Raw genomic sequence first — 14,715 nt, forward strand, 5'->3', positions numbered from 1 at the left:
GAAAGACTGGAGGCATGTGCATCATTCCTAGAGGAATGATGCTCGATCTCAGGTTTAAAGAACTTGAGTCATTAGCTGAGAAGTGTAGCTTGCATTTCAAATAGAGTGACTAGCACAGGGTGTACATGAATGACAAGCCATCCCCTGTAAGGGGCACAAAAGGAGGTATGAGAACAAACTGCACAGGATGAAGCTGGAGGTAGACAGGAGTGAAACTGTTGAAAGGAATTTCACAATAAACCAAGAAGCTTTTTCTTTTTTGTAAAACCTAAAAACTGTAGAGAGCTATTAGAGTATTTATCATAAGAAAACAACATAATCAAATTTGCACTTTGGAAAACCCAACCAGCAGCAGTGTGGACATGGACTGAAAGATAAATACTAGAGGCATAGAAATGAGTGTAGAGCTACTGAAGTTATCCAAGCAAGAACCGAAGCCCTTCCTAAATGAAGGTAGAAAATAGGGTAACGGAAAGAAAAGAAAAAAATATGTATTTTTTATATATATATATATATATATATATATAAACACAATCCAAAATATTAGTGTCTGACTGAACAAAGGAAATGAGTGAGGGGAATATATCTAAGATCACGACATTGTTCTGTTGCTTTGCAAGCCAGCAACGAAGTACTATAATTTGAGGGAATGACATACTTATCGGCAAAAACGATGAATTTGGTTTTGAAGGTATTAAGCTTCAGATACTTATGGGAAATTCAAAATAAATTTATATATGCCTCCACGACTTCCTTGGTGACGGAGTGGTTAAGAATCCGCCTGCGAATGCAGGGGCATGGGTTCAAGCCCTGGTCCAGGAAGATCCCACATGCCACAGAGCAACTAAGCCCGTTTGCCACAACTACTGAGCCTGCACAATAGAGCTTACATGCCACAACTACTGAGCCCACGTGCCACAACTACTGAAGTCCACGTGCCTAGAGCTTGTGCTCCGCGACAAGAGAAGCCACTGCAATGAGAAGGCTGTGCACTGCAACGAAGAGCAGCCCCCATTCTCCGCAACCAGAGAAAGCCCGCGCACAGCAACAAAGACCCAATGCAGCCAAAAATAAAAATAAAAAAATAAATTTATTAAAAAGAAAAAATTTATATATGCCTCCTCCTTGGCCATCTCACCTTGTTGCCTCACACTAATACATCAGGGCTCACATTAGCTCTTACTTCCTTGGGTAAGTCTTCCCTGGCCACACAAGATCTATAGGCTTACAAACCACATAGGGTTTTCCTACCACAACAATTATCACACTGTAATACAAAATTATCAAAATGTAGTATCACACACCTCAATAATACCCACCAACCTGGAAGCTCACTAATAGTGAGAACCTTTTCTATTTTATTCATCACCTTTCCAAAGCTTTATACTTATAATTAAACTCAATAAATATTCGTTGAGTGAAGTCATGAGACTGTTTCTGTCACAGCTTCCTTTATATGTTGTATAACCATGTCAATATCATATATACCTTTAGGTCCTCAATCTCCCAGCCTCAAAAATCTTTGAGAGGTCATTTTCTCTACTCTCCTTTACACAACTGCTCAGCCAATGTTTACTGCTACTTAGCAAGAAATAAAAAACTAAATTCTTAGGAGATTAAGAATGAAGAAGTCTTTTTCACAATATCAATATGTACACTATCCTATCTTATAGGCCTTACAATAAGATGCAAAAGGAAAAAGAATTATTTATAGGAATAAAAATAAAACTATAAAAACAACCAGTCATAATTAGTACACTCAAAGAAAATTTATTAAAATTAACTTGACCATACTGAGAGTATCTGTATTACTTACCAAAGAGATAAATTTCTACATCTTCCCCTATAAAACGATCAGACGAAATATAAAGTGTGCTTTAGCATTTTTATATCTATAGTCAAATCACAGTAGCCTTGGGGATAAAATGAATCTCCATTAAAGACGTACTTTATAAAAACTGATATGATAGCCTTCTTCTCCAAAAGAGTTAGCAGAGCAGTATTATGCTTACAAAATTACATGCAAAAATGTCAAGAAACACAGTTAAGGTTGAAGCTCTGCTTAATTTCATTCCCTAGGGTAAATGTATTAGTGCATCTGTACAAGAAGGTGGATAACTCAATATACTCTATGTACTTTCTGACATTTCTGGTCTTCATTTTTCAAATTTATGCACTAAAATAAAGAATGTGTCTAGCAACCATGATAGCTTCCTGCCTAAAGCAAAGTATTTACATGTGTCCTTATAAAGCTATCAGAAAAAAATTCTTGCTGACACATACAAAATGATGTGGCAATAGAAATCTTCTATGGAGCAAAAAATATTTTCTGAATATACCTAACACATATAACTGCTGACTAAAAGGAGACAACTAACCTTGAACAAGTTCTTTCTTCTATTTACATGAAAAGCATACAATTTTAAAACAATGTCTTAAGAAAGATATCAAGTTTAACACCAGTCATATATGAATACTGTATACATAAAAATGATTATAAAAGCAAATGTAGGGGAGACCTTCAAGATGGCAGAGGAGTAAGACTTGGAGATCACCTTCCTCCCCCCAAATACATCAGAAATACATCTACATGTGGAACAACTTCTAGAAAACACCTACTGAATGCTGTCAGAAGACCTCAGACATCCCAAAGGCAAGAAACTCCCCAGGTACCTAGGTAGGGCAAAAGAAAAAACAGAGGCAAAAGAATAGGGACAGTACCTGCACCTCTGGGAGGGAGGTGTGAAGGAGGAAAAGTTCTCACACACTGCGAAGCCCCTTCACTGGTGGAGACGGGGAGTGGCGGGGGGAAAGCTTCGGAGCCACGGAGGAGAGCGCAGCAACAGGGATGCAGAGGGCGAAGTGGAGAGACTCCCGCACAGAGGATCGGTACCGACCAGCACTCACCAGCCCGAAAGGCTTGTCTGCTCATACTCCCGCACAGAGGATCGGTACCGACCAGCACTCACCAGCCCGAAAGGCTTGTCTGCTCATACTCCCGCACAGAGGATCGGTACCGACCAGCACTCACCAGCCCGAAACGCTTGTCTGCTCATACTCCCGCACAGAGGATCGGTACCGACCAGCACTCACCAGCCCGAAAGGCTTGTCTGCTCAAACTCCCGCACAGAGGATCGGTACCGACCAGCACTCACCAGCCCGAAAGGCTTGTCTGCTCATCCACCGGGGCAGGTAGGGGCTGGGAGCTGAGGCTCAGGCTTCGGAGGTCAGATCCCAGGGAGAGGACGGGTTGGCTGTGTGAACACAGCCTGAAGGGGGCTAGGGGGCCACAGTGAGCCAGGAAGGAGTCCAGGAAAAAGTCTGGACCTGCCTAAGAGGCAAGACATTGTTTCTGGGTGCATGAGGAGAGGGGATTCAGAGCACCACCTAAACAAGCTCCAGAGATAGGCACAAGCCACGGCTATCAGCACGAACACCAGAGACAAGCATGAAACGCTAAGGCTGCTGCTGCAGCCACCAAGAAGCCTGTGTGCACGCACAGGTCACTATCCACACCTCCCCTCCCGGGAGTCTGTGCAGCCCACCACTGCCAGGGTCCCATGATCCAGGGACAACTTCCCCGGGAGAACACACGGCTCGCCTCAAGCCGTTGCAACATCCCCAGCCCTCTGCAGCTGCAGGCTCTGCCCGCATTCCGTACCCCTCCCTCCTCCCGGCCTGAGTGAGCGAGAGCCCACGAATCAGCTGCTACTTTAACCTTTCCTGTCTGAGCGAAGAACTGACGCCAGAGGGTGACCTACACGCAGAGGCGGAGCTAATCCAAAACTGAACCCCAGGAGCTGTGCAAACAACGAACAGAAAGGGAAATTTCTCCCAGCAGCCTCAGGAGCAGCAGATTATATCTTCACAATCAACTTGATGTAGGCTGCATCTGTGGAATACCTGAATAGACAACGAATCATCCCAAAATTGAGGCAGTGAACTTTGGGAGCAAATGTAGACTTGGGGTTTGCTTTCTGCATCTAATTTGTTCCTGGTTTTACGTTTATATTAGTTTAGTATTTAGAGTTTATTATCATTGGTAGATTTGTTTATTGATTTGGTTTCACTCTTCCTCCTTTTTTTTCTTTTTTTAATATATAGATATATATTTTTTTTTTCATTTTTCTCTTATTTTTAGTGTGTATGTGTATGCTTCTTTGTGGGATTTTGTCTGTATAGCTTTGCTTTTACCATTTCTACAAGAGTTCTGTCTGTCCATTTTTTTTTTTTAAGTATAGCTTTTAGCGCTTGTTATCATTGGTGGATTTGTTTTTTGGTTTGGTTACTCTCTTCTTTCTTTCTTCTTTCTATTACTTTTTAACTTTTTTTATTTTTAATCATTTTTTTAAAATTATTTGATTTGATTTGATTTGATTTTTCTCTATTTTTCTCCCTTTGCTTCTGAGCCGTGTGGATGACAGGGTCTTGGTGCTCCAGCCAGGTGTCAGGCCTGCGCCTCTAAGATGGGAAAGCCGAGTTCAGGACATCGGTCCACCAGAGAACTCCCGTCTCCATGTAATATCAAACAGCGAAAGCTCTCCTGGAGATCTCCATCTGAACGTTAAAACCCAGGTCCAGTCAACAACCAGCAAGCTACAGTACTGGACACCCTATGCCAAACAACTAGCAAGACAGGAACACAACCCCACCCATTAGCAGAGAAGCTGCCTAAAATCATAATAAGGTCACAGACACCCCAAAACACACCACCAGAGGCAGTCCTGCAAGACAGAAAGACAAGATCCAGCCTCATCCACCAGAAAACAGGCAGTAGTCCCCTCCACCAGGAAGCCTACAAAACCCACTGAAACAACCTTAGCCACTGGGGGCAGGAACCAAAAACAACGGGAACTACGAACCTGCAGCCTGCGAAAAGGAGACCCCAAACACAGTAAATTAAGCAAAATAAGAAGACAGAGAAACACACAGCAGATGAAGGAGCAAGGTAAAAATCCATCAGGCCATACAAATGAAGAGGAAATAGGCACTCTACCTGAAAAAGAATTCAGAGTAATGACAGTAAAGATAATCCAAAATCTTGGAAATAGAATGGAGAAAATACAAGAAATGTTTAACAAGGACCAAGAAGAACTAAAGAGCAAACAAACAATGATGAACAACTCAATAAATGAAATTAAAAATTCTCTAGAAGGAAGCAATAGCAGAATAACTGAGGCAGAAGAACGCAGAAGTGACCTGGAATACGAAATAGTGGAAATAACTACTGAAGAACAGAAAGAAGAAAAAAGAATGAAGAGAATTGAGGACAACCTCAGAGACCTCTGGGACAACATTAAAGGGACCAATGTTCGAATTATACGGGTCCAAGAAGAAGAAAAGAAAAAGAAAGGGTCTGAGAAAATATTTGAAGAGAGTATAGTTGAAAATTTCACTAATAGGGGAAAGGAAATAGTCCAGGAAGCACGGAGAGTCCCATACAGGATAAATCCAAGGAGAAACATGCCAAGACACATACTAAACTATCAACTATTAAATACAAACAACAAATATTAAAAGCAGCAAGGGAAAAACAACAAATAACACACAAGGGAATGCCCATAAGGTTAATATCTGATCTCTCAACAGAAACTCTGCAAGCCAGAAGGGAGTGGCAGGACACATTTAAAGTGATGAAAGGGAAAAACCTAAAACCAAGATTACTCAACACAGCAAAGATCTGAATCAGATTTGATGCAGAAATTAAAACCTTTATAGATAAGCAAAGGCTAAGAGAATTCAGCACCACCAAACCAGCTTCACAACAAATGCTAAAGGAACTTCTCTAGGCAGGAAACACAAGAGAAGGAAAAGACCTACAATAACAAACACAATTCAATTAATAAAATGGTAATAGGAACATGCATATCGATAATTACCTTAAATGTAAATGGATTAAATGCTCCAACCAAAACACAGACTGGCTGAATGGATACAAAACAAGACCCGTATAGATGCTGTCTAAAAGAGACCCACTTCAGACCTAGGGACACATAAAGACTGAAAGTGAGGGGATGGAAAAGATACTCCATGCAACTGGAAATCAAAAGAAAGCTGGAGTACCAATTTTCATATCAGACAAATGGACTTTAAAATAAAGACTATTATAAGAGACAAAGAAGGACATTACATAATGATCAAGGGATCAATCCGAGAAGAAGATATAACAATTGTAAATACTTATGCACCCAACATGAGAGCACCTCAATACATAAGGAAAATGCTAATAGCCATAAAAGGAGAAATGGACAGTAACACACTCATAGTAGGGAAGTTGAAAATTTCCCCACTTTCACCAATGGATAGATCATCCAAAATGAAACTAAATAATGAAACACAAGCTTTATATGATATATTAAACAAGATGGACTTAATTGATATTTATAGGACATTCCATCCAAAAACAACACAATGCACATTCTTCTCAAGTGCTCATGGAACATTTTCCAGGATAGATCATACCCTGGGTCACAAATCAAGCCTTGGTAAATTTAAGAAAATTGAAACCGCATCAAACATCTTTTCCGATCACAACACTATGAGACTACATATCAATTACAGGAAAAAATCTGTAAAAAATACAAACACATGGAGGCTAAACAATACACTCCTTAATAATAAACAAGAGATCACTGAAGAAATCAGAAAGGAAATCAAAAATACCTAGAAACAAAGGAAAATGAAAACACGCCAACCCAATACCTGTAGGATGCAGCAAAAGCAGTTCTGAGAGGAAAGTTTATAGCAATACAATTCTACCTCAAGAAACAAGAAATATCTCAAATAAACAACCTAAACTTACCCCTAAAGCAATTAGAAAAAGAAGAACAAAAAACCCTCAAAGTTAGCAGAAGGAAAGAAAACATAAGGATCAGATCAGAAATAAACGAAAAAGAAATGAAAGAAACAATAGAAAAGATCAATAAAACTAAAAGCTGGTTCCTTAAGAAGATAAACAAAATTGATAAACCATTAGCCAGACTCATCAAGAAAAAAAGGGATAAGACTCAAATCAATAGAATTAGAAAGAAAAAAGGAGAAGTAACAACTCACAATGCAGAAATACAAAGGATCATGAGAGATTACTACAAGCAGCTATATGCCGATAAAATGGACAACCTGGAAGAAATGGACAAATTCTTAGAAAAGTATAACATTCCGAGACTGAACCAGGAAGAAATAGAAAATACAAACACACCAGTCACAAGCACTGAAATTGAGACTGTAATAAAAAATCCTCCAACAAACAATAGCCCACAACCAGAGGGCTTCACAGGTGAATTCTATCAAGCATTTAGAGCGTTAACACCTATCCTTCTAAAACTCCTCCAAAATATAGCAGAGGGAGGAACACTCTCAAACTCATTCTACTAGGCCACCATCACCCTGACACCAAAACCAGACAAAGATGTCACAAAGAAAGAAAACTACAGGCCAGTATCACTGATGAACATAGATGTAAAAATCCTCAACAAAATACTAGCAAACAGAATTCAACAGGATGTTAAAAGGATCATACACCATGATCAAGTGGCGTTTATCCCAGGAATGCAAGAATTCTTCAATATATGCAAATCAATCAATGTGATAAACCATATTAACAAACTGAAGGAGGAAAACCATATGATCATCGCAACAGATACAGCTAAAGCTTTTGACAAAATTCAACACCGATTTATGATAAAAACTCTCCGGAAAGTAGGCACAGAGGGAACCTACCTCAACATAATAAACACCATATATGACAAACCCACCACAAGTAGCATACTCAATTGTGAAAAACTGAAAGCATTTCCACTAAGATCAGGAACAAGACAAGGATGTTCACTCTTGCCACTCTTATTTAACATAGTTTTGGAAGTCCTAGCCACAGCAAGCAGAGAAGAAAAAGAAATAAAAGGAATACGAATTGGAAAAGAAGAAGTAAAACTGTCACTGTTTCAGATGACATGATACTATACATAGAGAATCCTAAAGATGCCACCAGAAAACTACTAGAACTAATCAATGAATTTGGTAAGGTTGCAGGATACAAAATTAATGCACAAAATCTCTGGCATTCCTATACACCTACAACGAAAAATCAGTTAGTGAAATTAAGGAAACAATCCCATTTACCACTGCAACAAAAAGAATAAAATACCTAGGAATAAACCTACCTAAGGAGACAAAAGACCTCTATGCAGAAAACTATAAGACACTGATGAAAGAAATTAAAGATGATACAAACAGATGGAGAGATATACCACGTTCTTGGATTGGAAGAAGCAACATTGTCAAAATGATGATACTACCAACAAAAAATTTCACAATTTATATGGAAACACAAAAGTCCCCGAATAGCCAAAGCAATCTTGAGAAAGAAAAACGGAGCTGGAGGAATCAGGCTCCCTGACTTCAGACTATACTCAAAGCTACAGTAATCAAGACAGTATGGTACTGGCAGAAAAACAGAAATATAGATCAATGGAACAGGATAGAAAGCCCAGACATAAACTCCCGTCCATATGGTCACCTTATTTTTGATAAAGGAGGCAAGAATATACAATGGAGAAAAGACAGCCTCTTCAATAAGTGGTGCTGGGAAAACTGGACAGCTACATGTAAAAGAATGAAATTAGAACACTCCCTAACACCATACACAAAAATAAACTCAAAATTGATTCAAGACCTAAATGTAAGGCCAAACACTATAAAACTCTTAGAGGAAAACATAGGCAGAACACTCTATGACAGAAATCACAGCAAGATCCTTTTTGATGCACCTCCTACAGAAATGGAAATACAAACAAAAATAAACAAATGGGACCTAATGCAACTTAAAAGCTTTTGCACAGCAAAGGAAACCATAAACAAGACAAAAAGACAACCCTCAGAATGGGAGAAAATATTTGCAAATGAAGCAACTGGCAAAGGATAAATTTCCAAAATATACAAACAGCTCATGGAGCTCAATATCAAAAAAATGAACAACCCAATCCAAAAATGGTCAGAAGACCTAAATAGACATTTCTCCAAAAAAGATATATAGATTGCCAACAAACACGTGAAAGAATGCTCAACATCACTAATCATTAGAGAAATGCAAATCAAAACTACAATGAGGTATCACCTCACACTGGTCAGAATGGCCATCATCAGAAAATCTACAAACAATAAATGCTGGAGGTGGTGTGGAGAAAAGGGAACTCTGTTGCACTGTTGGTGGAAATGTAAATTGATACAGCCACTATGGTGAACAGTATGGAGATTCCTAAAACACTAAAAATAGAACTACCATATGACCCAGCAATCCCACTCCTGGGCATATACCCTGAGAAAACCATAATTCAAAAAGAGTCATGTACCAGAGTGTTCACTGCAGCTCTATTTACAATAGCCAGGACATGGAAGCAACCTAAGTGTCCATCGACAGATGAATGGATAAAGAAGATGTGGCACATATATACGGTGGAATATTACTCATCCATAAAAAGAAACGAAATTGAGTTATTTGTAGTGAGGTGGATGAATCTATATTCTGTCATACAGAGTGAAGTCAGAAAGAGAAAAACAAATACCATATGCTAACACATATATATGGAATCTAAAAAAAAATAATAATGGTCATGAAGAACCTAGGGGCAAGATGGGAATAAAGACACAGACTTACTAGAGAATGGACTTGAGGACATGGGGAGGGGGAAGTGTAAGCTGGGATGAAGTGAGAGATTGGCATGGACTTACATATACTACCAAATGTAAAATAGATAGCTAGTGGGAAGCAGCCGCATAGCACAGGGAGATCAGCTCGGTGCTTTGTGACCACCTAGAGGGGTGGGATAGGGAGGGTGGGAGGGAGACACAAGAGGCAGGAGATATGGGGATATATGTATATGTATAGCTGATTCACTTTGTTATAAAGCAGAAACTAACAAACCATTGTAAAGCAATTATACTCCATAAAGATGTTTTAAAAAAAAGGAAATTTAAACTATCTGGGATGCATTCAAATCAAACAGTTGAAAGTTTGCTACTACTTTCCCACGATGAATTGAAGTATTTACTGAGCTTGGAATACAGAGTCAGTGGGGTGAAAGGTCACCATACAACACAAACATTTATCAACTGGAACACTTATGACACTTAATTTAAAGGATCTAATAATTTGTTTCCCCCTGTAAACTAAGTTGCTTCGCAGCAATGGTGATATATCCACAGCTGTAATCCAAGCCTACAGCCAAAGGCCTGGGAGATAATATCCTCTCACTAAGTATTTGATGAAACTTAGGACTTCTTAGACAGGATACTTACAAAGTTTTTCATAAGTTACAAATAACTTATGAAAGTGTCTACCATTTGCAAGTTATGTTTTATCTTAAAAGTCTATAAAAAATGTACAATTCTCTCAAGATTCATTTAGGGCCTGACACATCAAAAATGTAGACTCTCTGGAATAGTGCCTAACTCAGTGTAAATGTTCCTTTTGTATGTGTTCATTGAGGTGGTGGTAGCAGTAATTACCATGATTCTTTGAATGTGAGGAACCAGCCCTAAGAATTCAAATCAGAATGACTACTTAAAATGTAAAGAATCCAACAACAACAAAAAATAATAAAATTTAAAAGTAAAATTTTAAAAACAGAGAAAAAGTCCAATAGATACCCATTAAGTAGAGATAAAAGCACAAAACAGTACCTTAAAGAAAAGTGGGGAATGGCTAGATGGTCAGCAATACTATTGGCCAGAAACAAATGAAACTACTGACATTCAATACTTTTTATCTATGAAAATGATAATTTTATGTGGTTCCTCTTAGTCTAATGAAGTAACTTTAATCAAAACAGAAAGCAAGTTAAACTTTTTCTCTTAAAATTTTTAGACATAATTTCAATCTTAAGGGCCTGAATTTATATGATGTCTTGAGAAGTACTCCAATCTTAAAATGCTGACTCTATACATTGTCAATCATTTATTCATTCAACTCATTCAAAGAATATGTTTTAGTTCTCAGTCCAGGAATTGTTCTAGGTGCCAGGATAGTGAATAAAGCAAACACAAATCCCTCATAAAGTTTATTCCAGAGGGAGAAATAAACAAGACATTCGCATATACACACACAGATACCTAAATTGTGCAACGTATCAGATGGTGATAAATACAACAGTAGAAAAACAAGAAAAGAAGCACAGGGAGGGTCAGAGTTGGGAGTGGGGAGTTTAAATGTTTAAATATAATGGTCCAGGAAGTCCTCCTCAGAGAATGGCATTTGTGCAAAATCCCTGAAGGAGGTAAAGAAGGAAGTGAGAAGAAGGCACAGAGTCCATGAGGCAGAAGCAGAGCTGCAGGAGCCCCCATATAGTCTTGCAAAGTTAGTCAAATTACTTACTTTCTTGTTAAGTTCTGATGCTTTCTCTTCAAACTCTTCTAGTTTCACCTGATACATGCAAATATCTAAAATTGCAATGACAAAATTTTTATTAAATTCATTGTTACTTTAAAAGTTTAAAAAGAAAAAAAAACAGAAAATTAGAAATAGTGTCAGTAATAAAATCAACAAAATGGTGAAACATATAATGTTGGAATGGAGGATTTTCTAAGCATGATACCAAGGTCACAAAATATAAGGAGAAAGATAAACCAAATTACAATTCTAACCTTGTATTAGGCAAAAGGAGGAGGGAGTTCAACTGTAACATACAATACTAAAAGGTTGCTATCCTCAATTCATAAATATTTTGAAAAAAGAGGAGAAGAGGATAGTCAATACCAACTAGGAAAATGTGCAATAGTAATGAGCAGAAAATTAGGAATAAAAAAATTAAAAATTGCTAAATCATAAGAACAGATACTTGATTTTCCCTAGTAATATGAAAATATAAAAAGTTTTAATGAGAAATAAGCAAAGATTAAATGATCCCTAATGTCAAGTATTGGAGATAGCACAGGGAACCCTACTCTCCTAAAAACAGTGGAAGTATAATTAAGGAACTTTGCTGATGAGAAATGATGCAATATGTACTAAAACTTAAAATTAATATTTTCTTTCACCCAGTAATGTATTTCTAGGACTTCGCCTTTAAGCAAGAATATTCATTAAAATATTATGTTAGCAAAAAACTGCAAATAACTTAAATGTCCACCAATAATAGATTGACTAATAAGCTCTGATATGTATCCACATGATGGGATACTTGGCAAGAGAAGTAATTCATATTATGAATGAATTCATTATGGATGTCTCATGAATGTACTGTATCCCTTCTTTCTTTTTTTAATGAAAATGGTTTAAGAAAATATACCACAGAACAAGTTAGAAGAAGCAAAAGTCAACCAAATCATTGCATCCAAAACTCAGCCCCACTTCCTAAATGCTTCCTCTTACAGCTCTGGTGGTTAGCTTCCTAACTCTAAATAAAGTGTGTACACCATTATTTTCTGATTTAACTATTTAGGACATTATAGATAATTTCCTACTATGAAATAAGAAAACACTGTTTCCCATCTAATCCCAATTTTTGATAATTTTACTTTCATTTGGCTGGCTCTGTAGCACTAAATTAATACTTAATCCTCTGATTCCTGTTGCACAGACAGCATCTCTTGAATCCCTCTTTTAATATATGGAGTTATCTGTGCCCTATACTTTCCAATATCTGTCTCCCCTACTGTCCTCTCTCACCTAAGCGTGTAAATACAGGGACACTCTCTTCTGTACTTAAGTCTTCTGCATTGTGTCTATAAGTTTATTCTAAACATTTACAATAAATAAACACAATGGACTTATTATAACTATGTAACATGTTTCACTTATATAGCCAAGAAGTATTCAAAGATTATATAGTATTTCCTTCTCAAGAATTCAATGTCAAAACCTCTCACCTACTCAAGAAAAAATATTCCTAATGTCCAGGTAGAAAAAGTTTTCTCTTCAGACACTATTCAGAATCATTCCACATTTTAGTTTGCTACATATTTAGAGCATATTTTTCTTCATTTCTATGTCCCTCCCACCCCCAAGAACTCCTAATTTCTTCTCTCCTGCAGAGAGAAACAAGTATTCACTTTATCAGTCTCACTAGTATTATGTACTCCTTTCTCATTCTATACATTCCACACTTCTTCCTGAACTCAAATATTATATGAAGAAAAAACAACTTCATGCAAATAATAGATATTCCTTTTTAATGCTAAACCAAGATTTGACATACGGTAACTTCTTAAACATTAGTTACAATGTGGAATCGGGTATGATGTCAATGACCATTTTGTACTGTTACTTTTAAATCATTTAGACACATCAAGCCCTGGTCATTTGGGAAAGAGTGGTTTGCAGAGTCATGCAGATCCTCCAAATGGTGACACATCTCATCATACAATATCAAAATAAACAGATAGGGTAATACCACCACTGATCTCATCAGAAAAAAATTTAGGACCGCAAAGCTGCCAAGATGATGGTAGCAAGTACAAGTTTTCCAAAACTCAAATATTTACCTGAATATTCCAATTTTATCATTGGTAACATATTCTATCATTTTCATTGAAGTTACAGACACATTTTATTTCATTTTTAGGAAAGTGTGTGCCAAACACTCACATCTGAGTAGCCACAATTTGTATGACGATCCTTTTTTCAAAGTTAAAAAAAAAAAGCAGGCATTTCAGCTGGCAGCTCAGACGATTACACAAGTATTTCCAATTGGACTCTGGTTTGCAGCACAAGTGATTCACACACACAATATATTGAATATTGAATATATTCACACAGAATATTGAAATGATGTGTGTGCAAAGGTAGATATTTAATAAAATTAACTTTTTTTAGTTCTTTATCAAGGACATTCTTAAATAAAAAATGGCACTTTTTTGTTTCATTTCCTTTGTTTTACTGAGAATAAAGAATCCCATGGCTACTAATACTGTTTGGTGCCACTGCCTTGATTCACAACAAAGTACCAGCAGTTTTCCCAATATTGCTCTGAAAATACCAACAGAGTAAAAATGCCAAATAACTGTCTCAGTATTGTTATGAAAATAGTTTTGACTATTAGGACCTCCTGAAAAGGTATCCAGGACCCTCTGGAGTCTACAGCCCACACTGTGAGAAACAACACTCTAGCACTAACCCATGGGTAAGGGACATAAGGTATTTTCATTTAAATAACAGAGAAACACTCACCAACAAACTGACTTAAATCTAAGTCTAGTCTTTTTCGATATGTGAAGTCTGGATCCATCCCATCTCTATGCAGTACAATCTGGGATACACACTCATCAATTAATTTGAAGTACTGTTGCCTAGAACCAAGGAAAAGAATAAATGTACACTCTATTAGTGTAACTTTACATCAAAACATTTCAGTAGCTTGATTTCTACTTCAATAATATACAACTGTATAGTTTCAACAGTTGACATATAGATTTAACATGAGAGTGAGAGTAAATACAACTGCCACTTTCCTTCTAATGATTTTAACACATTACATTTTTTATGATCTTTTAGCTATAAATACAGTGTGCTTTAAAGATCATTTTCTTGCAAAAGTCAGAATCTTGACTTAATTAGTAGGCAGTAAGAAATAGAATATTAAAATGAAGTGATATGTACTTAAAAGCAGTCCTCAGCAGAGATCATCAACCTATCACTGTACCATACTGAAAGAGCTACCATTAATTCATTTTATTAATACAAACCAAAAGATATATTTTCTAAAAAATTATCTGGAAGGTTCT

The 14,715-nt window shown here is 37.1% G+C and overlaps 1 protein-coding gene across 4 annotated transcripts in view; it reads right to left on the reverse strand.

Annotated features, from left to right (window-relative positions):
• The window catches only part of DIAPH3 (diaphanous related formin 3), a 546,819-nt gene that overhangs the window by 347,942 nt on the left and 184,162 nt on the right, over positions 1 to 14,715 (reverse strand). For all 4 annotated transcript variants that reach the window (XM_059996017.1, XM_059996016.1, XM_059996015.1 and 1 more), the window contains 2 exons: positions 14,162 to 14,280; positions 11,369 to 11,433 (listed from right to left, as the gene is read on the reverse strand). In XM_059996017.1, the coding sequence (XP_059852000.1) occupies positions 11,369 to 11,433; positions 14,162 to 14,280 (184 nt within the window). The remainder of the gene's footprint in view (positions 1 to 11,368; positions 11,434 to 14,161; positions 14,281 to 14,715) is intronic.

Source organism: Delphinus delphis, chromosome 18, assembly GCF_949987515.2.
Source record: "Delphinus delphis chromosome 18, mDelDel1.2, whole genome shotgun sequence".
Lineage (NCBI taxonomy): Eukaryota > Metazoa > Chordata > Mammalia > Artiodactyla > Delphinidae > Delphinus > Delphinus delphis.